A 22040-nucleotide genomic window follows, 5' to 3' on the forward strand; every position below is an offset into this window, starting at 1 on the left:
TCTTATTTTATTTTTTGAATATGAACATAAACATTATTAATATTAATAATAATAATAAACAATATAATCTACTTAACTTAAGAAAATTATTGCGTTAATTCAAGCAACTTTTAAATAAAGGATTCTTAAGACCGAACGTTATTAAACGAAATATTTTATTGCTTTTTTTTTAGTGTCAGTATTACTATTGATTCTTTAACTAGTCTCTTTGGCGGAGAGTATTCGTTTTGGTTTAATTTTTTTCGAAATAATTTCAATTGAGAACAAATTTTTTTTCAATGGATAATACTTATATTTATATATAAATGCGTGATAAATATTTACACATTATCGTATGTATTGAATATCGATATCTCTAATTTAAATCTTTCAAAATACATGTTAAATTCTATCTCAATGTATGAGTGCAATTTTCAACATTCATTTGTAAAATTTGATATTTTTATGATAAATTTCAAAAATACGAACTATGTAAGATAGTTACAAATTAAATTTGTGTCTAGAATATAAACATATAAGTAAATTAAAATACTTAAAATAGAAATATCGATACACTAAAAATAACATAAAAGTTTCTCATTTACACAATTAACAAAAAATTAGCACCATATCTATACAAATAAAATTTAAAAAAAAGAACAATTTAAAAATTACACTAGTGAATTTTTAATTATTATCTCGATCTTCTTATTTCTAATCCACAAAATAAGAAAATCATTAAATAAAAATTATGTACAAAAGCCGAATTATTTCTCAATATAAAAGTCAATTAAAAAATGATAAGTAAAAAATAAATAAAAATAATAAGTCGAAATACTGGGATAGCTTATTTAGGTTTTTGATTTCCATAATCAACGTAAACGCGAACAACTTCCCCGCTGTATTTACGTTGACTGGGCATGAAATAAAAGTCGGGCTGTTGGCCCGAGGATTGTGAGTTCCCATTACCATGACTCTTGGAACGATTATTTCTGCGATCTTGGGTGTAGTAACTCAGCTGCGGTGGAGGCGACGGCTGTCTAGGCCCAGGGGCTCGAGGCAAACTATAAGTCGCTCGTGGTGTAGATGACATCTGATGGCTGTGATGGTGATTATTTGAGTAGTTATGATTATGGTTGTTATTATTGTGCCCGTTGGAACTGCTCAATCGATGTTTTTCCATCATATTTTTTCCAGGCATCGTTATTGCGCCGTCTGTTACGTCTCGCGTTCTCGGAGGATTTGATACCGGAGGCGGTGGTACTTTTTCTTCAGTCTCAAAGGCTTCAAAACCGAAATTTGTTTTGGCACCAGTTGAATAATCTTTCCACATATTATTCGTGATCAAACGTTCCTGCTGCAACAATAAATAGAAAATATATATTTTTTTTTTTTACTTTACTATAAGTAATTATTGAAAAAAGTCCGATAGCTGTCTTGCCTTCTTTTTCAATAATTTATAAAATGTCTTATCAACATTTATTTTTTTTTTTAATTTTAGTTTAGAGATATTTTTTTCAATTGAAAGTTTTTCTATTAAAAATAGCTTCTAACAATTGATAATTTAGAAAGTAATCGAGTTGCGGTTGACTTATCAGACTAATAACATTTCTATAATATTAAATTTTATAAAATAATCTTTAAAAATTTATAATTTCATAATTAAACTGATTCTATTTTGATAAATTAATTAAAAAAATTTTATTTTTATCAATTAATAAAAATTCTAAATTCTAATAAATTTAATTAACTATTTATTACTTGTTTTTCTTTTTGAAATTTTTTTATAAATTGTGATTTGTCTGTTTTTTTTATTAGGAGTCAAAATTTTCTCCTTTGTATTAATTTAATTACTGAAATTTTATAAGTTTAAAAGTTTTTACCAAAGTAACCTACAAATTTTTTTATTTAAAAAGAATTTTTTTTCAGTACTTCAAAATTTGTAGAAATTATATCATTAAAGATTTTGAAATTTCTAATATTTATTTTTCATAATATTACTAATCAAACTAGTTGTAACGCAAATAGTCGTGTTCAAATTTTGATGCGCGCGCATCCGCCATTTCATACAACTGTAGACGCCATCTTGTCAACCATAAACGCGAAACTTGTTTTTATTATATTTTTCATAGAAAAAATGATTTACTCAAACAGACAGTTATTGAACCTTGAAAAAATGAATATTAAATTAATAAATAACATAAAAACATAACAATAATTAGTAAAAAGACATGAAAAGAAAACCGAGAAAAATAAAAAGGGGAAGAAAAGAGTTAAAAGCTCATAGCGAGTACCTGAAGGAAATGAAAGCAATAACTCGTTAGATATGTGGCCTATAAATTTAATACGGGACAGTTCGATGCATATTTGATGATGTATATTGATGATTAGGTCGAGGCTGTTGTCGATGACGATGATGATGATGATAATGATGGTTATGATGATCATTGTAGTGATGTGATCGCATCATCACGGATGTACCATTAATTGGATCAGCCAGGGTAGAAGAAGAGACCAAAGGCAGTGAGTACACCCTCTAATACAATACCAGCGGTAGTCAGGAAGAGCGCGGGTCATGCAACAACAACAAGCAAAGCAATACAATCGATTTCAAGTTTATTAATAATGCCGTTTCAAATTATGTAAACCTCAGTCAAGGGTACTCCAGAGTAATTATTTAGTAGAAAAAACAACGGTTGAAATATTTTAAATTCATAAATTTATGCACCGTAAATTTTAATTTTTTTTTCTATCTTTAATTAAAAAAAACATCGAGTGGTGTTTACATTTACATTAAAATAATTGCAAATTTTCGAGCATCAGACGGCGCCCTCGAGACGTGATATGAAAAAATATTTTCATTTATTTATAAAACCCTTTGATGGAAATATTCTGAAAGGCATTTGAGCATCGGAAGCTTTTAAGCCGTGACTTTCATTTTATAGTCAGGAAACTTGATCAATTATTTAAATGTAAATTTTTTTATATTACTTTATGCTTTTAATACCGAGACTCTGCAGGGTATGAATTTTGTCTTTTATTATTATTATTGTTTTTATTTTTTTATTGTACTACGTAACGGTTCAAATAATTTTAATTATATTATTAATTTAAAAAAACCCGCAAAGTTTTAATTAATTTATTAATTATAAAGCTACGAGTATGAAAATATTGAAGGTGTGGAAAAAACAGCAAGTGCCCAAGTTACTAATTGTTATTCGTTTGTAACAATAATAACGGTATTTAATTAGTTACAGAATAATTAATTAAAGTGAATACACCAATGGAAATTTTTTTCGAAATATAATCTACAGAATAATTTTAATAATTAAAAATATTTATTTATAAATAATAAATAATTTTTAATTAAATTAATAGCAATTGAAAATCTTGAAGAAATTTATTGTTCAAACAATTACTTTAAAAATCCTCGAATAGTAAAAAAATAAATTCTAGGAGTCGAGTTATTATCTTAAATGAAATATTTATACAATATATTAAAAACTTAATCCACTTGTTTCAATCTCTAAAGTAACGTTTCATTCGTAGCCAACTTTTTTACTATTCGAGGTGCTTTTAAATTCTTTATATAAATATTAGCCATTAAAGTTATTGATTACTTTCTACTGTTCAAATATTGGTTATTCACCCTAACTAAACAAAAAATTCAATACAACTGTTTACCTTAGTCATTCTCTTCCGAGTGGCTTTGTAGAGCGTACAACTAGCTTGTAACAATGCTAATGCCACCATAGCAGCTATACACCCAATGACGACATAAAGTTTTGTTGTCCCAAGTAGCAAATCATTCGAACCAATAGTCCTCTCTTTATCTTCACTCAATTCATATCCTATTTCAATAAAAGAATGTTATTAACAACATGATTTTTAGTTTTTGGTTACTGAAAATTTATTTACTCACCTATCGGAGGCTTAACTACCAGATAATTTGGATCTACACGAAGAGATCCTATTCTTCCTGTTAATAATGCTTCTTTGAGAACTCCCTCAATCATCATAAGAGTATCTTCCGGATTTACCGCACGTCCTTTTTCATCTTTCTCCACAATTACATTTATTTTTGCAATTATTCCATTATCGTCATTCCTAAAAGAAAAAATTAATTAATTAATTTTTTTTTTCTTCTTATTAAAAACTAACAACCTGCAGTCACTATTTTTATATCAATTTCGTTGATTCTTTATCGCAACTGGAAATATGATATTTTTATGGAAAGTCAATTATAAGGACATTAAAATACGGGAAAATAAGGATGATAATGTTAATTGTGAAGCAAAGACACATTCTAAGGTAATTTCTTTTTTACTAATTCATTTTTTGGGTTTATTAATTAATAATAACTACCAACTTGCAGTCACTATGCGACTGGTGAGATTTACGAATTATGAATAAGAAAACTTTGGTTTAATGATTTTTTGATATTTATAATCACACAATAGATAGTTTGGGTACTTGAGAAATAAATTTTAAAAATAATAATGCTATCACAAAATCAATTACAAATAATTTAATGGACAAATGTGACGGAACAAATTTATAGAACTAACAAACTAATCAAAACTGCTCCAAAAACTTAACATAAAAAATTGACTATCACTGAAAAATATATAAAACCGTGAAAAGGCGCAAATTCTTATCAAGACCTTTCTGATGATACCAAATTTAACGATAAAAATTCTTTTGAAAATAATAATATGCTCGTCACAAAATTTTTCTTAATACTCTCTCAATTATTTAAATCATAAATGACTATCGCTGAAAAAATATTAAACCCAATTTACGCTAAAGATCTACCCGTTACAAAATTTTTCTTAGTCTCTTAATGATATAAATTTATTTTTTTCATATAATCACATTCACATGTACAAAACAAAATAAGTAAATAAACAAATTACGTTTATCGCGAAATTCGGATCTATCTAGAACTACTTCGAAAATTTATCTTAATAAATTAACTATTGCATGAAAATAAAGTTAGCCGACATTTAAAAATTTTTATAATTTTTATTTAAAAAATTATTACAAAGAAATAAAAAAAAAAATTCTTTTATTTGTAAAAAAAACTTTTCAAAACTATAAGTGCAATTTTTAAAAAATATTTTTTAGTTCTAATTTATTAAATTGAGCAAAATCAATAAAATCAAAAATGTCAGCTAACTTTATTATTATAACGATTGCTGAAAATCATATAAAACATCAAAAAGGCACAAATTAAGGTCAAGACCTTTCCAATGATACTAAATTTAATTTAAAAAATGGATCTTGTCATATAAATACGCCAAAAACAAAATTTATCTTATTCTTTTAATTACATAAGGTAAAAGACCCAGATATTAAGACTGGTCTAGTTATTTGACATTTGCAATTTTATTCTAATTAAAAAAATTGAATGTTCTCAAAAAACAAATTTTCTTAAAATTAAAAATTATATTTATTAATTTATTAGAGTTGATTTGTTTTTTTTTTTTTTAATTAAAATAAAATTGCAAGGTCAATAACTAGATCTTTTACCTTAGATGAAAAAAAACGTACTCACTTTTTGAGTTCAGTGAGTTGTGTCCGATAAAAACCAGGAATTTTATCTTTAAAAGTCGGCTCAAAATCATCTGAAATTCTATTTGATGTAATTTCAAACTCCTGCGTGCCAAATTGGGAAGCTTTGAATCCATCACCAACATTGACCAATTTAACTTCAACCTCGTAATCAATTCCAGAAGGCGCAGCGGTTATCATGTCATAATCGTCTGGTTCGTCAATTCCGCAAGATTTAATACAAATCCGATCTGACGAAACAAACGGCACCCGGGTATGTTTCCGTATTTTTTTATTTACGGAATTGAATATTCCTCCTTTAACGGGGAACATCATATAGAGACAATGGTCATCCGTGAACGAGAAATCTTTAGTGTCTTTAGTTGCTCGTTTCCGGGAGAACATTAACGTAGTTACGCCATTTTCAATTTTACCACTTATGTTGTAAATATCTTGAGAAGGATCTAAAAGTGGTAGACTGTAACCACTGATCCAAGTATCCATAACAAACGGTCTTCCATTAGTCTTATCTACCCATCCTAATATAGCGTCTGTTTGTGTCATTTTATCGTCCTCGGAAAATCCAATTCCCGTCCAAGTATCCGTATTTTTTGTTTTAATCGTAAACGTAATGTGATCCTAAAACAGAAACAAAGTGCTCTTTATATGCATTACCAAATATATAAACATATAAATAGATAAGTGTCATCCGGCATCACCCCCAATGGAAATCTAGATTTCTTATGTTAATGTGGAGAAATTTAACATTCTTCGTTTAATTTTCCGAAGAAAGTCTTTCGACAATAAAGTTACAGTGATAAAATATAATATTTTATAAGTTTTAAATAAATAAAAAGTGATAGTACAGTACAGAAAAAATATTGTTGTCTTCTTATTGGATTCAGGGCAATCAATATTCAACAAAGCATTGAATTATTGTTTTTATGATCAATCTCAGAACAGCAGTTCCAAGCAATTACCAAATTAGCATAACTATTATTGGTGAAAATTGTGTATATCAAGCATTTTATATGACATTTAGTATACCATACCATTATACAACCTACTGTGCCTCGGTAAACTACGAGCATTAGCTCTCACCTTTTATTTTATTTTTATTTTCTTATATGGTATGAAAAAGTAAATGTCATATTTTTTACTTTTAAATTTCTAAATAATTTTCTTAACTTCATTTTTAGAATAATCAAAAACGTAGAAAGTTTTTTAAAGTTATTTTACATTTTTTAAATCTGAGAAGAAATTAAATTTTCTTTTAAAAAAGCTCTGAATAATAAGTCGGAAAATCCTTAATGAAATATATCAGAAATAATAGGATCCAACATTGCAATTCAATCTTATTCACTTTGCTTGAAAAGCTTTCACGATACCGCTGTTCAATGGGAATTTTCAATTACAAAATTTATTCAATAGTATTTCTCACAAAATTTATAATTTCTTGAGAAGAACTAAGTATTATGTTGATTTTCCTAGTATTTCCCGACACTACATTAAAAAAAAAACTACTACTCTTAAGAAAATTTTCTTGTCACAAAAATATATATTCTTGATAATTTTCAAGAAAATATTTTCTTGTCTCAAGAATTAATCGAATTATTTTTTGTTTAATTCAAGTGAAGCTATTCGTTTGATAATCTATCACAATTGATGCCAGTATTTTATTATCATGATAGATACTGATATTCTTTTGTCAAAAAACTAAAATTTATTTTAAACGATTCTTGAGCCAAGAAATTGTTCTCTGGACAAAACTTTTTTCTCAATGTAGACATATTAAAATTTGGAAAATCCAAAAGTGCACGACTCATAATGATTATTTAATTATGAAATATTAATAAAATAAAGAATGTGAACAAAAATATATATAGGGTAGAAGTACCGTTTGTGGCCACTGTACTGTTTATGTCCATTTATTGTTCAAATAAACGATAGAAATGAATTTATATTAATAAACCATTACAAACTCAATTTGTTTTAATATAAATTTTTTAAAACTCGACAAAAATATGGTTATAATATTATAATTTTTTATAAATTAATTCAAGTGTTAACTTGCCAAAAACGGTGCTAAGGTGGCCAAAAACGGTACTTCTACCCTATAAAACAGCTAAAAAGCCCGATAATGCGCAAGCACCTTTAGTGAGATAAATGTACAGAATATATATATAGATATACAGTCTTCCGGTTTTTGTATTACTTCATTAATTGTACATGAACGACACTGAATTACCTAGCCAATCGCATTCGGTAACCTAGAATTCTTTCAAAGAATTAAAAAAAAAAAATTTAACTCAATAAATGCATTTTTTCGCAAGTTGCAGTGTTTTCAGAGTTTCATACATGACGGACAGGAAAATTTTTTGACCTATTTTGATGTTTTTTTCCGTTTCTATTGCACTAAATCAATTTTTTAAAAGTGTTAAATTAATCTCCATTAAATTATCTTCACAATAGTATGCAAAATATATTGATTCCATGAACTAACAAGACTATAAAAATAAAAATAGTTGCCGAAATGAGACAAAAAAAATTTTTCGATCGTAAAGCACTCTCTGATACTTCGCATCACGAGTCGTGCAATAAGTTATCTATCCTCATTACATCATCAAACCCTTTTAATCAACATTTGGATTTCTAAAGAAATTTACCTAAAAAATATTTAATTTATGGATAAAATTTTGCGTGAAAAAATATAATCCCGCAAAACCCGAATAATGAAAGTTGTTTTTCTCAACGGAGTTGTGTTTTAATGGTGGTAATGGTAATGGCAAAAAGAGAAAGCAAAAATATGTACACATATAAGTATATACATAAGTAGCATATACATTTAAGTATGTGGATTTAAGGATATTCACCTTCCTTGTCTTATAACTCCACCGAATGTAATACTCGCAGGTGAAATTTTTCACAGTACAACTTCTGGGGTATTTCCATTCACCACCACAATTTCCACTTTCAAGCGGAGTAGGTCCACCGAGTTCATCCTTGCTCCTGGTTTTCTCATCTAAAAATAGTATTAAAAAAAAAAAAAAAACAATTAATAAAATTACCGAATTAGTCTTCTTAAATAAGAAATCCCCACTAAAAACATCTTATATAATAAAAAAGAAGAATACATACCGAAAAAGTTGAAGGTGGTCACGCCTCGTTGACTTTTGTGGCCGTGATACTTGAGTTCATCAGTCTTATAGAAATCCTTGACACTGACCTTGCTTTTTTCGACACCACTAGGAGGCTGGTGGATGTAATTGCCGGGCTGTTGTCCTCTAGCCCAAATTACCTGCATATCACCATCAACGATTTCATGATCAGTGAGCTCGTTAGTCACCAACTTCCTTCTGAACATTATAGTGGTGACGCCATTTTTCTCGAAACCCATAGCAGCCGTTAAGCTGTCTTTTCCTCCCCAAAACGCGTCGTTACGCGGAGTGGAACGATCGCGGGTGTAATAATCACCGATCCTGTGGGTATTCTCTCTGGCCATACCGATTATCATATCCGTGCAGTCCATCGGATTGAAATCGTGTTTCGGTGTGTACTCATGGACTTCTGGTCTCACCGGTGCTGTTCCATTAAAAGAAAACAAATATTAGTACAAGTTAAATAAAATAACTGGTTTATTGTTATGATACATGCCATAATACTATATCTTTTTTGTATTAATTTTAAAGCGCTACTATACAGCTACTTTATTGTATGAGTATTGCATTTACATTTTATCTATTTATAATTACTATAATTATGTTAAATCACTACTTTTACAACTATCTAACAAATATTTTATACATTTATAACTATTTACTTTTTTTTTACTAAAATATTACCTTTAGTTGCGCCTGATTTGGTGCTTACTTCAGAATCTTCATTTTCTGACTCGAAACTTGATTTTGAGTTAGGTTCGGGTTCAGGTTCTGGATGGGGTTCAGGTTCAGGATGTGGTTCAGGTTCAGGTTGAGGTTCTGATGAATGTTTAATATTTGATTTAGGTTTTGGCTCAGGTTCAGGTTCAGCTTTAGGTTCCGGTTCTGGTTCAGGTTCGGGACGTGGTTCAGGTTCAGCTTTAGGCTCAGGTTCTGGTTCTGGTTGTGGAACAGATTCAAATTTAGAGATTGATTTAAGCCGAGGTTCAGGTTCTGCTTTAGGATATGGAACATTTTCAATTTTAGAAATAGATTTAGGTTCCGGTTCAGGTTCAGCTTTAGGCTCAGGTTCGGCTTTAGGCTCAGGTTCAGCTTTAGGCTCAGGTTCAGCTTTAGGCTCAGGTTCAGCTTTAGGTTCAGGTTCTGGTTCAGGCTCAGGTTTAGGTTCGGGTTCAGCTTTAGGTTCAGGTTCGGGCTCAGGTTCAGGTTGTGGTTCAGAAACTTTAGGTTTTAATTTCGGTTCAGGCTGAGAAGTTGGTTCTGGTTCTCTGGCAGTTCCTGTGCAACAAAGCAACAACATGCAACTATTTTACCAACACCGTGCTTTTCTATTAATAATAAAATCAACTTTTCAAACAACAAATTACTTAAATAAATAAAAACTAAAGTAAGTGAATAAATACTTCTAAAAATCTATAAAAATGTTACAGTTTTAAAGTTAAAAAGTTACAACAAAATAAAACTTTATTTTAAATACTCCATTAGATTAATTAACATAACTCAACTCTAAAATAAACAAATAAAAATATTAAAACGTACCAGTAGTAGATTCAGGTGACCGTTTCTTACGGCCTTGCTTCGCGCTAACTTGATAAGTTACGCTTGTTTGAACAGTTACGTCATTGTCAATACTCGTCGCAGTAACACCTAATTCAGACCGCGGAGATTTCGGAGACCTTCTTTTAGCTGACCTCGAAGATGGCTCTGCTGTTGGTTCGCCTGTGAATGCTCCGTGAGTCGGTTCAGGTTTCGGCTCTGCCGGAGAACTATTAAGTCCTCGCAAATTATTATTATTATTATTATTCTTGGCCTGGGTTTGTGACTTCGGTTCTGGCTGAGGCAATGTTTCAGGCGTCACATGATTCTTGCCATGTATTTCAGGGAACGCACGACATGACGGAGTTAAGCTGCTTGGTCGCCAACCTACTCCCACCCACGAAGTCCCATTAACTACCATTACGCCTTCTAATTCCTTAGAGTCCTTGAGTATTCGCCAATAAAACACAAAGTCATTAGAGAAACGTATCATCGTGTGTCCCTGCAGGTCAATTTCAGTAGACTTAATTGAAGATCCTGCAAAGTATATTTATAATATTTAATATATTAATTTAAATCTAAGAAAAGGCAAATTAAATAATGGTGGTAAAAACAATCTTGTAAGAGCATAGAATTATGAGAAATAGAAACTTACTCTTGGCGCAACCTGGCCCAAACCATCCAACGTTGCAATAACAATGTTTCGTGGGAAACGTTGTACCGCCATTGTCGACGCAAATGCCCTGATTTCCGCAGTCCGAATCATCAAGACAATCTTCCCGAAATTCACACCTCGGACCGTGGTAAAATCTGTCGCACCTACATCTACCAACCAGTGATCTTCCATGCCCACTACAGTCTTCGCGAAATGTTTTTCTATCTAGAATCTGTAAAAAAAAAAAAAAAAGGTGAATTAATTGTGAAATTTTTTTATTATTTATTCTCGTTTTTTCTTTTCTTTAATTAAATTCTAATTAATCTTCCTAAATTAATGTTATTTAATTTTTAATAATTTCTATTGATGTATATTGCCAATAGGCGTATGTTGATTAATAAATAAATAAATAAATAAATTTTATATGCTTATAGAATTAAATTCCCTTTCAAATATGCTATATTTTGTTTCATATTTATTTATAAAAATATGTACGTGGGTAATCATTAAAAATTAAACTTTTGCAGCGGTCATAAAATTTTATTTGTAGTAAAGATAAAATAAATTATTAAAATTACTTTAACATATAATTAATATTTAAAAAAATTTTTAATAAATAAATTATGGCAAAAAAAATTGACATGTAGAAATTAAAAAAAATTAAAAATGCAATTTTTTTTAAATAATTTTTTGGAATAAATTTTTTTGTTAAATAAAATTAAAAAATTTTATAACAAATAAATTATGGCAAAAAAAAAATTGAAATGTAGAAATTTTGAAAAATTAAAAATGCATTTTTTTAAAAATAATTTTTTGGAATAAATTTTTTTGTTAAATAAAATTAAAAAATTGTCAAGTGACTGCTAACTTTAATGTTATAAATAAATTTTTTTTTTTTGTAAAATTTTTGCTGGGTAATCGAAGTTTAATTTTCAATGAGTTGACAATTTTTATTTTTCAAGTCATTATATATGTAAGTAAAGTAATTTAAAATTAAAATAAAAAATCTGAAATTTTTAAATTATTGAAAAAAAATTAATAACAATAAATTAGATATCAGCTAACTTTAATATTAAAAATATCCAGTTTTAAAAACTACAAAGTGTCACGTTAATACCGGTCTGAAAGGGCCTAAATTCCAAAAAATTCCAATATCAATAACAATAATAATAATTTAAGATAAAGTGTACGGTACTTACATCAATGTCAGCACAAGACCAAAACCTGTAACTGGTTCCCCACTCTTCAGCCTCCCGAAGCAGCCGGATTGTGCAATCGGTGCAGGTGAAATTCTGAGGCAACTCAACTGGATAATGCTGTGCCCTAAGGTAATTTAAATATTATCCATTAGCAATAACTTATAAATTATAAATAATAATAATATCAATGATTTCAAAATCTTACGTAGCGTCCTCCTCAACGAATTCGCTCTGCTTAGTCACGGGAGTAAGATCGACGAGAGGACGGTCCAACGCGTCCAAAATCTGTAGTCTGAATCCTCCCTGAAACAAAAGTAATAAATTATAAAATAATTAATGAATAAAATTAAAATAACAGTTGATATTTGATTTATAATTATAATGTATCACATGAGTTTTCATGGCGGCTTTCACCTGAATTCCTTCGTGGTGATATAGTCTGAAGCTTGACATGCCCAATACTTTTACCACGACAGGTATTTTACTACCCAGCATTAAAGTCTCCGGCGTAACTTGTTTGTATTGACATCGGTAAATAAATAACTACTACAATTACAATTACAATCACCATCACAATTATAATTTTACAATATAAAATGTATAATGTATAATGTACAATATACAATGTACAATTACTATGAACTATGACAATCTCTAATCTACAATCTGGTTATTAACAGCTATCATTAAGCGGTTGATTGAAAAAAAAATAACACACGGTCATGAACAAGATAAAAAATGTCAATTATCATGATGACAATACAGGAGACATCTCGACAAAAAATAATACGGAGAAAGTAGTTTACAATTTCTCTCCCATCAGATATCATTTGAACAAGTAAAAAATTTACTTTATTTAGATTCTGATTTAGAAACTCCAGAAACAATTCCATGGTTTAATAATTATTAATTATGAAGAATTATAATAATTACAAAAATAATAATAAACAATAGATATTGATTTTGTTTTATGAAGTTTTTATCTACTTCCGAACAATATTTATTTTGAATTGGTTTTTTTTTATTTTACGACACAAATTTCATCCCTGACTGGACGCAGTAAAACAGAAGAATATATTCATTCGACTGGATACCAAAAATTTTTTCATTACGTTCCACTTTTTTCTGAATCTAATCAACCGAAATATTTGAGTACATAGTTGGAATTCCATACCAGCCGCTGTTCGCTTCATTAATGTACTTCGCATTGATCTTTATATATATATAATTCATCGGCAAAGAAGAATATATTTAAATTAATTAAAATATATTCTTCTCTTGTTGTCTTAAATTAATAAACAAAAATTATGATTCTTTTCTTAAATATCAGAAATTTACATCCGTTTGTTTCTTTACATCTTTTATAGATGTAAAGATATATCTTGCGTTTATTTCTAATATATAATTTATAAGTAAAGAAGAATATTTTTTACTTTTATTAAAATATATTCTTCTTTAGTTGTCTTAAATTAATCAACAAAAGTTATAATTCTTTTCTTAAATATTAAGAATTTAGAAGTTTTCATTTCTTCAAGTTTTTGTAAATATATTTTGTATTTTTTTTTTCTAACATACGATTTATAGGAAAAGAAGAATATATTTAAGTTAAATTAAAATATATTGTTCTTTAGCTGTCTTAAATTAATGAACAAAAATTACAATTCTTTTCTTAAATATTAAGAATTTAAAAGTTTTCATTTCTCACATTTTTTCTCAATATATTTTGTATTTTTTTTTTTTCTAATATAATTTATAGGTAAAGAAGAATATATTTAAGTTAAATTAAAATATATTCTTTTTTAGTTGTATTAAATTAATAAACAAAACTTATAATTTTCTTTTTAAATATCAAGAATTTACAATTATTGATTTCTTCACATATATTTTACACATAATTTTAGTATCAGTTAAATTTTATAAATTGTAAAAATTTTCTAAAATTAATTTTAAAAAGAAGCATTAATAATGAATTGTAAATAATATATAATTGATATTTGATAAGTGTAGAGTGAAATCCAATAGTGAAGATGATATAATTGAATGGTGACTATGCTTCTTGCCCTGTTACAAAGTTACAAACTAATATTATATTACATTAACTCCTCGTAGGCGGTAACGATTTAATGTCAAAGATATAACGGACATGAAGCGAACATTGCACTCTATAGTACTATTCACTCGGTACCTCTTGCCTCCTGGTTAGTTAGACTATTAAAACGCATAATTTTCGTAACGGACATATAAAGAGAAGCACCGACTGCGGACACCAATGGAATGTGGAATGAAGGTCAGCGTTAATGCAACGTTTCCGCATTCACGAGCAATCAACCCAATACTATTTGCATTATAAATCGCTATTTTTGCATCTTCATGTTTTTGCTTCCCAGTTTTTTTCGGGAGGAATTCCATTGGGGGAAAATTAATTGATTTTTCAACAATTCAATGGGTAGTTACTGTAAGCAAACCGGGTACAGTATTAAATATACATATATACATATAAATATATAAAGGCTCGATTCGTGCTAAGTCACACTAATTTGAGGTCATAACGGCTCTCACAATTGAGTATCGGGCATGTCTCACACGATAGCCATCCACGTGTTGTCAGCATCTGAATATCAATGTCATTTCTTCTTGTATTATAGAGGTTTTATATTGAATATAAAAGATTTTTTCACTTGCCGAGATCAAAAGTCTACTACTTTTTTACGACTAATTTATCTTTGAAGAATGTAGATAAACAACAGCTTTTTTTCTACATCAGTTGGGTGGTTAATTTAAAAATTATGTATGAGTTTCATTTTGACAATTTGACAGATTTTATAACAACACTTTTTTTTTACTGTAATTATTTGTCAATTTTTTTTTTTTTTAATTCAATTATTCAATGGGATGTCCAACTATTGAGGTCATGAATAACCACATATAGTGAATTAACAAATTACACAGCATGAGATTGAAAACTATTAAATTAAATTAAATATTTTTAATTTTCTAAAATAATATCAATTTTTTTCTTATAAATTTTTTACTTCAACAGATTTATAGAGAAAATTTAATTTTTTAGTTTTAAATTTTAGATTATTTCAATAAAAATTAAATATTAATAAAGTTTAAAAGGTAATAACTTAAATTTATAATATCAATTGTTAATTTTATTCTATCTTATTGATTTCTTACTCAAGCATATTAATATGGACAGTAAAAATTAAATTATAAAATATTCTGACACTTGTCAATTTTAACAGTATCAAATATTATTACATAGTTTAAAAATTCATTTTTGTGCTATATAATTTTTTGATTGTAGCATTCAAACAATAAATATCACAAATTAATTTCTAAATTTAATTATTTCAGTAATGAATTAAATATTACTTCAATAAATCCAAATTTATTACCAAGCTTGTAAATTAATAATTAAAAATTATTAAACTTCTTATTTCTTCCCTATTTATTTTTTACTCCAAAAAATTTAATATAAAAAATGTAATTTCTTATATTGATTAAAAAATAATATATTAGACAGCACTAAAAAATAAAATTCATTAATAATACTTTCACAACAATAAAAAGTAACTCCAAAAAATGACTTGACCTGAATAATTCCATCAATAAAAATAACAATTAACAAAACTAAACAACATATTGAATAATTGAGTAAAATCCCTCGAATATATAATAAAAAACGCCTATAACTATAAACCGAAACAATACAAACAGCGTACAATATACAATCATCTTTAGCCTACGTATTCAAAAGTGATGCAACACATCAATACCTGGCTACGCATTCTGTATCCAAAGCGTCAACCTGAATGTCTATTACCTTGGTTAATTTCGCAACCGTCATACATCCACTCGTACTCATATTTATCCATTACACATACAAGCCTATCAGCCAATCATAATCACAATTCTATAATAATATAATATAATATAATATGCATATATACATAATAAGTAATAAGTTAAAGAATAAGCGTAAGATTAATTCTTTATATCAGTCTGTGACTGTGAGTATGACTATGACTGTGATTTAACTAGTATAGAGAAGTATAGAGAAGATACCAGGACAGCATACAGTGATAATCGGTGCCTACTCAACAGCACGTTCGCTAAATACCTCACCGTCTTTCGTGAATAATTCAAAATATCGCCTTGGAAGAAAATGCGTGTAGGCCATCCACTTTAATAGTGACTATAAAATTACACACACTCACACATGACTGCAAAAATACATAAACATATGAACATATATTTTAAAATAAAAAACTTAATACTTATTCGCTATTCACTGTCTTCATTTCGCGCTCAGCTCATCTCTTCTCATCTTTTTTTACAGTATGTACTCAGTGTGTTGTGTCGTAACAAACCGTCAAGGAATCTCCTATCCGATTACACATATATATACATACATTTATGAACGTACGTTGATGTCTTAGGTATAATACTGAATAATATATCCTATTCTATCCTATCCCCTTTCCCTATCTTTTATAGCTCGCCGTATTTTCTTATAGATGTTTCTCAGAATTATAAATTTATTTAAATGGAATAAAGTTTACTTACTCGGTGAGGATAAGCCAGATGCCAGGATACGTTGAATTGACTACCGGACAATAAACTCGTTTTTATGTCTCCTGAAAATTAAAATCGTTGAATTTAGTTATAAATTTTTTAAACAGTTTTAAATTTTATAACAATAAACGGAGATTTATTATTATTATATTGTAGTTTTAACTGTTTAATTCTTAAATTAAAAACATTACATTAGGAAATTGATTTATCGTGGAAAGGCAGCATCACGGTGAATAAATAAAATGTAAAATCCGGAAGCCAAGAACGCAATCGGACGATCGTTCCGTTCGGCGATTCTTTACACTTTCTGGCTACCGTACATTTAGTTAATCATATTCTTTAGCAATTTTTTTAAAATAAATTTTCATTTATTATTTTCAATTTCAATCAGTAACTTTCGAGTTTTTAAATATTAAAATAAATTGATAGACATCTGACTATTTCTTCTTTTAAAATTATGATTTTATGATACACTGAGAAAAAAAAGTACTACTCTTGAGAAAATTTTCTTGTCACAAGAATATATATTCTTGAAAATTATCAAGAATATATTTTCTTGTCTCAAGAATTGATCGAATTAATCGAAGTGATTTTGTTTAACTCAAGTGAACCTATTAGTTTGTTAATCTATCAAAATTAATGCCAACATTTTATTATCATGATAGATATTAATATTCTTTTGTCAAAAAACCAAAATTCATTTTAAACGATTCTTGAGCCAAGAAATTTTTTTCTGGACAAAAATTTTTTTTTTTCTCAGTGTACTGAAATTAACAAACATTTAACAATTCTTGAAATTTTTATTACAAATTATTTATCATAAAAATTCACATTTTTTATTTTTACACGTGGAATTTTTTTATTAAATTTTTTTCATTATAATTTAAATATTAAAAACATCTAAAAAATTTTTTAATCTCTGTTAAATTCAGTATCAAATAATTTTTTTTAATTTTTGCTTGCGAGTATTATTAATTTAAAATAATAAAAATTTTTTTCATTTCTTCTCTGCTACAAATAAATTATTCAAATCAATAATTTTAAATATTAATCAAAATCGTGAAAATATTTTTTTCTAATAATTTCATTATAAATTGATTTAAAATAAAAATATGAAAAGTTTAAAAAATTATTTGTTGATTTGAAATAGCAAAGAATGCATATTTACAAAGCAAAATAAAAGGAACTAGGGATAATCCGTGGAATGCTATACTCTCAGCAGCAAGATTGCCCGAACGGGTGAAAGTCGACTCTCTCGATTGGACGCAAGCCTAAATTCTTCCACCCATTCTCTTTTTTACTTAAAATAATATAAATAAATATATTATTATAATTTATAATTCATAATAATACTTTTTCTTTATTATAGAAGGAAGAATAACAAATAATAAATAATTGATATCGCTAATCGTTATTGTTATTAATGATGAAGAAATATTAAGGTAAACCGGTCGTCTTTTTATTCGACTATCATGATGAAGAACCTGCCGACGAATAAAATGTTATTGAGGCATTAGGTATTATATAAAAGCATGTAAGTATTAGAGATTATACGTACCTCTTGGCATTCCACAGGGTCCAGGAGTTCTTGCGCTGTCGAGGAAGTCGAGGTCGTACTTCCGTGCTCGTGGGAAGGTAAGAGCAACGTGTCCATAGGCGTCACTAACGAATAGCGTAATAAACACGAGCAGAATCTTCCGAGGTAGCAGCGAACGTTCAGTTATCGGCCTTCGAAACATTTCAGGATAATACTTGGTTGTACTTATGAAATATATAATCGAACGGCCAGCCGTTAAATGCCAACCCACAGGAACGCATCCACCTTTGTTGACTTTTATTATTGTTTTCTTTGATATATATCTGTTGTGTATTGTCTTGTATAAACATATATATTTGTATTTATATATATGGCTGTAGATGATGTACACTATATAATGTAATAGATGATGAATACTAAATAGATTTATTTAATATTCAATGAATGAAAGTTACTCATTGAAATACTATATCTTCATCAGCAATACCAAATTGTATCCTTAAATAGCCAACTAAACGTTTAAGAAATTTAAATCACTTGCTGTTGTATTTTATTTTCTTTTATTATTTTATATATCCACTCGATGTACGAATCACCACCGGAAGTTACGATGTCCGTGATGGTTTTCTGAAATAGAAAAAGTTACTATTATTTTTTATTATTTCTCTACACTGATTCTTAAATCTAATTATTTATAATTATCGCGATACCTTCAAACTTAATTCCCAGATAATTGAGACTGTAATTTTATGTCATTTAATTATATAATATCAAGTGATATAAACTAACATGTTTTTTGTCAATGAATTTTTTATTCAGAATTATTTTATAAGACTATCTATGGAATTTTGCTTATTGTTCAATTCTGTGATGTGAAATATATCTTTAAAGATTACAAGAAAAAATGAAGAATACAATTATTTAATTATTAAAAGTGAATAAGTTTCTTCACACTTAATAAAGACACTGACATATATTTCAAGATTTAAACATTCTAATTTAATTTTATAAAAAAAATAATTTATGGTTTATATTTCTTCAATTTTATTAAAATAAATCAGAATTGTTTGCTTTTTGGTTAATTTATGCAACGTTTAATTTATTAAAACGTCAGCATATTTTTTTGTGTTGAATCTTCTGTTGTGCATTTTAATCAAAAAAATTGTTCAAGATCATTGAAAAGACTAAATGATTTCTTCTTCGCTTAAAACTTTGTACTCAATAAAAAAAATAATGAAAAATTATCAAAAACTTAATTTTATAAAACGTGAAGAAATATGTCTATTTTTATTAATTTATCAACGATTGTAATTTCCTTTAAAGTAATTTGTTTTTGCAATTTTTTATAAATCTGGTGAAGATAAAAGTTTAATGAGATAAATTTTATTTTATTTTTTTCTCTAATTTAAAAAATTAAATGAACTTCACGGATTTTTTAAATAAAAACCCAAAAAAAAAAAAATACCAATTTTATAAGCTAAAAAATGTAAATATCTTATTTTAATAATCGAATAAGATCCGGTAATAATTACTTAAGATTTAAATGACATCACATATGCAAATAAATAAATTAAAATAAATAAATAAAATTACAATAAAAAAATGACACTAATTTAAAATCTTTAAATTAAAACTAATTACCACCGAAAGTAATAGAAAACAATTAGATAACTGTACAAGTTTTACTTTCAAATCCACGCAATGTTATTATATATCTAATCAATGAATAATCTCATATTAGTATCCATGCTTACGTTCACACATTTCTTAGCATTTTAAAAAATTAAAGTGTTTAATAATTAAGATAACATTGTTAAAAATAAAATAAATACTTAAAAATGAATATTAATAAAATAAAAACAAACATTTAATAATTACATAACAATTTACCTTATAAATAAATAAATAATTTATCATTTAAAAACAATAGATGATTGCCGTGACTCATGTTTATGATTAAACGAACACTACACCATATTTATGCATAAAAAAAGTTGTTCGTTAAATAAAACTGAGCGATGCATTGGTAATAACACCAACTGCGCACTTGGTAATTTTTAATGACTAATTTAAAAAACTTTTTTTCCTTGATATTGATGTTATTATTATTATGTTTATTTTTCTTTTTTTTTTTTTTTTTAAATATTCAGCTCACGCGCACTTTCTGCAGACGCAAATGTGACGAGGCCAAGTCCCGGACTGGGCCCAGCACGCTAAGACACAAGACACCTATACTCTGTTTGGCTCGCTGGTGATCGTTGAACGTTGTAGGTATATATAATACCTCAGAGGCAAGAATAAGAATCAGCTCCTCGCATAGCAGCTTAACTTCTCACAAGACCCACAAGACTAAAACAGTATACAGTAGTATAAGTACAAGAAGTTGAGAGAAATAACCGAGTGATCAGTAAGTAAGCCCCCACTTATTGTATCTTACCGGCCTTTCTTCACCATTACTTCTCAACTTCTTACCTGTGTTGCTTCTTACCTCTGCTCTACTCCTCATTTCTCGTAAGTATTATTCCCTTTCTGCGGTACACTCTTTACTTACATTTCATACCGTGTGATTCAAACAGATTCACGTTTACTTTACGCTATTATTTCACTTTTTGCATTATACCCCGAGTGAAGATAAACATACGTGTTGTATGCTTTATGTTCATATGTTGCATTGTTTTGTATTGTAAATATTTACTCGAAAATTACAATGTGTATCACGTTGACGCTGATGGCGACGATGATGGTGATGAAATTCTCCAGTGAAATTGTAACAATATTATTACGTATCTTCATTAAAATTACTTTTTTTTCCAGGTTATCTTTTGATAATTATGTGTGATCTGTATCTAAAAAAAAAAATACATATTAGACTGAGTCATATCAATACTCTAAGACTCTGGAAAAAACTTGATTAAAAACAGTGATTTAATGCAAGGAAAGTTTAGTTCCGGTTGAAAAAAATTTTCAATTATTTATGGAAAGTTCAATTAATAATTAAATAATCTTACCCAATTTATTTTCAGCAACTTGCAAATGAGGTTAACCCTTCTTTTTGACAATCAGAATCGATTTCATAATACTATAATTAAATTTAAAATTATTAAACCAATAATTCAAGCAGCCAATTTAAAAATTAGAATTGGTAATATCTGGTGATTATCATAAATCCTTGACTGCACAATTGGACAATTGTACAATAAAATTTTATTTTAAAAAGTAAGTATTGAAATATAAAATAAATAACTTTTCTAGAGAAAGTTAAATTTGTCATGAATGTGATGATAATCAGTGGCATTGTCCCTAATAGAGATTACTTTCGCTGTTTCTGTCATTAGACATGTAATTTCTATAAATTTGCTTATGGAGAAAAACGTCGTCGAAAGTTTAAAATTGTTTGGTAATTATACCCATATTTTTATTTGAGTGAGAAAGTAACTTATTAAATTTTCATTAATATAAATTTACCATTTTCGTTTATTATTTATTCTTCAGTGAAACAAAAAATGTATATTTTATATTTAGTACAACGAAGGTTGTCAAGTTAGAGAATCATGGGAATTCCACGACTAGAGCGCCACTCGTTTCTTCACGTCCATTTTACCGACTGACAATAGCTTACCAATTGGCGGGAAAATTTGTTTCACTTTTAACCACCGCCAAACAAAATTAATTGAAAATTCCTGCAATACAAATTAAACATTACGTAATTTAAAAACAAATATCAAGCTATCTTATTTTTATTTCTTCTTTATTTATAATTACTTTGCACGCTCTCAGGTGCACGAGTACTTGATATCTTCTTTAATAACATCAATTAATTTTATTACTCAGTTTCCTCTGAT

At 27.8% G+C, this 22040-nt stretch overlaps 1 protein-coding gene and 1 long non-coding RNA gene across 11 annotated transcripts; one reads left to right on the top strand and one right to left on the bottom strand.

The window, feature by feature from the left end:
* Positions 1-745: 745 nt before the first annotated feature.
* Positions 746-20524, bottom strand: LOC123266182. Of its 10 annotated transcripts, none has more exons than XM_044730222.1 (15): positions 20089-20324; positions 18220-18825; positions 16653-16723; positions 12286-12383; positions 12081-12204; positions 10882-11113; positions 10230-10763; positions 9897-9968; positions 9375-9866; positions 8671-9114; positions 8406-8554; positions 5537-6171; positions 3902-4086; positions 3664-3830; positions 746-1336 (listed from the first exon to the last, which is right to left on the bottom strand). In XM_044730222.1, exons 2-15 carry the CDS (start codon positions 18398-18400, stop codon positions 827-829), a joined length of 3894 nt encoding a protein of 1297 aa, XP_044586157.1. In that variant the 5' UTR covers positions 18401-18825; positions 20089-20324; the 3' UTR covers positions 746-826. The 10 variants fall into 10 exon arrangements, with proteins under 10 accessions (XP_044586157.1, XP_044586158.1, XP_044586159.1 ...); XM_044730223.1 differs by having other exon boundaries at positions 9375-9753; positions 9826-9968; XM_044730224.1 differs by having other exon boundaries at positions 9375-9503; positions 9576-9968.
* LOC123266185 lies at positions 20495-21962 on the top strand. The gene is made up of 3 exons (XR_006509717.1): positions 20495-20605; positions 21013-21595; positions 21691-21962. It is a non-coding gene; the product is annotated as an uncharacterized LOC123266185 (long non-coding RNA).
* Positions 21963-22040: the final 78 nt, after the last annotated feature.

Source organism: Cotesia glomerata, linkage group LG5 (assembly GCF_020080835.1).
Source record: "Cotesia glomerata isolate CgM1 linkage group LG5, MPM_Cglom_v2.3, whole genome shotgun sequence".
Lineage (NCBI taxonomy): Eukaryota > Metazoa > Arthropoda > Insecta > Hymenoptera > Braconidae > Cotesia > Cotesia glomerata.

Excerpts from the sequence above, each read along its gene's own strand:
- LOC123266182 (XM_044730219.1), bottom strand. The coding sequence starts at position 18,400 with ATGTTTCGAAGGCCGATAACTGAACGTTCGCTGCTACCTCGGAAGATT. Across the intron at positions 9,115-9,374 it reads CAAATCAGGCGCAACTAAAG|CACCGGTGAGACCAGAAGTC; the intron begins GTAATATTTTAG and ends TTAATGGAACAG. Across the intron at positions 4,087-5,536 it reads CAACTCACTGAACTCAAAAA|GAATGACGATAATGGAATAA; the intron begins GTGAGTACGTTT and ends TTTTTCTTTTAG.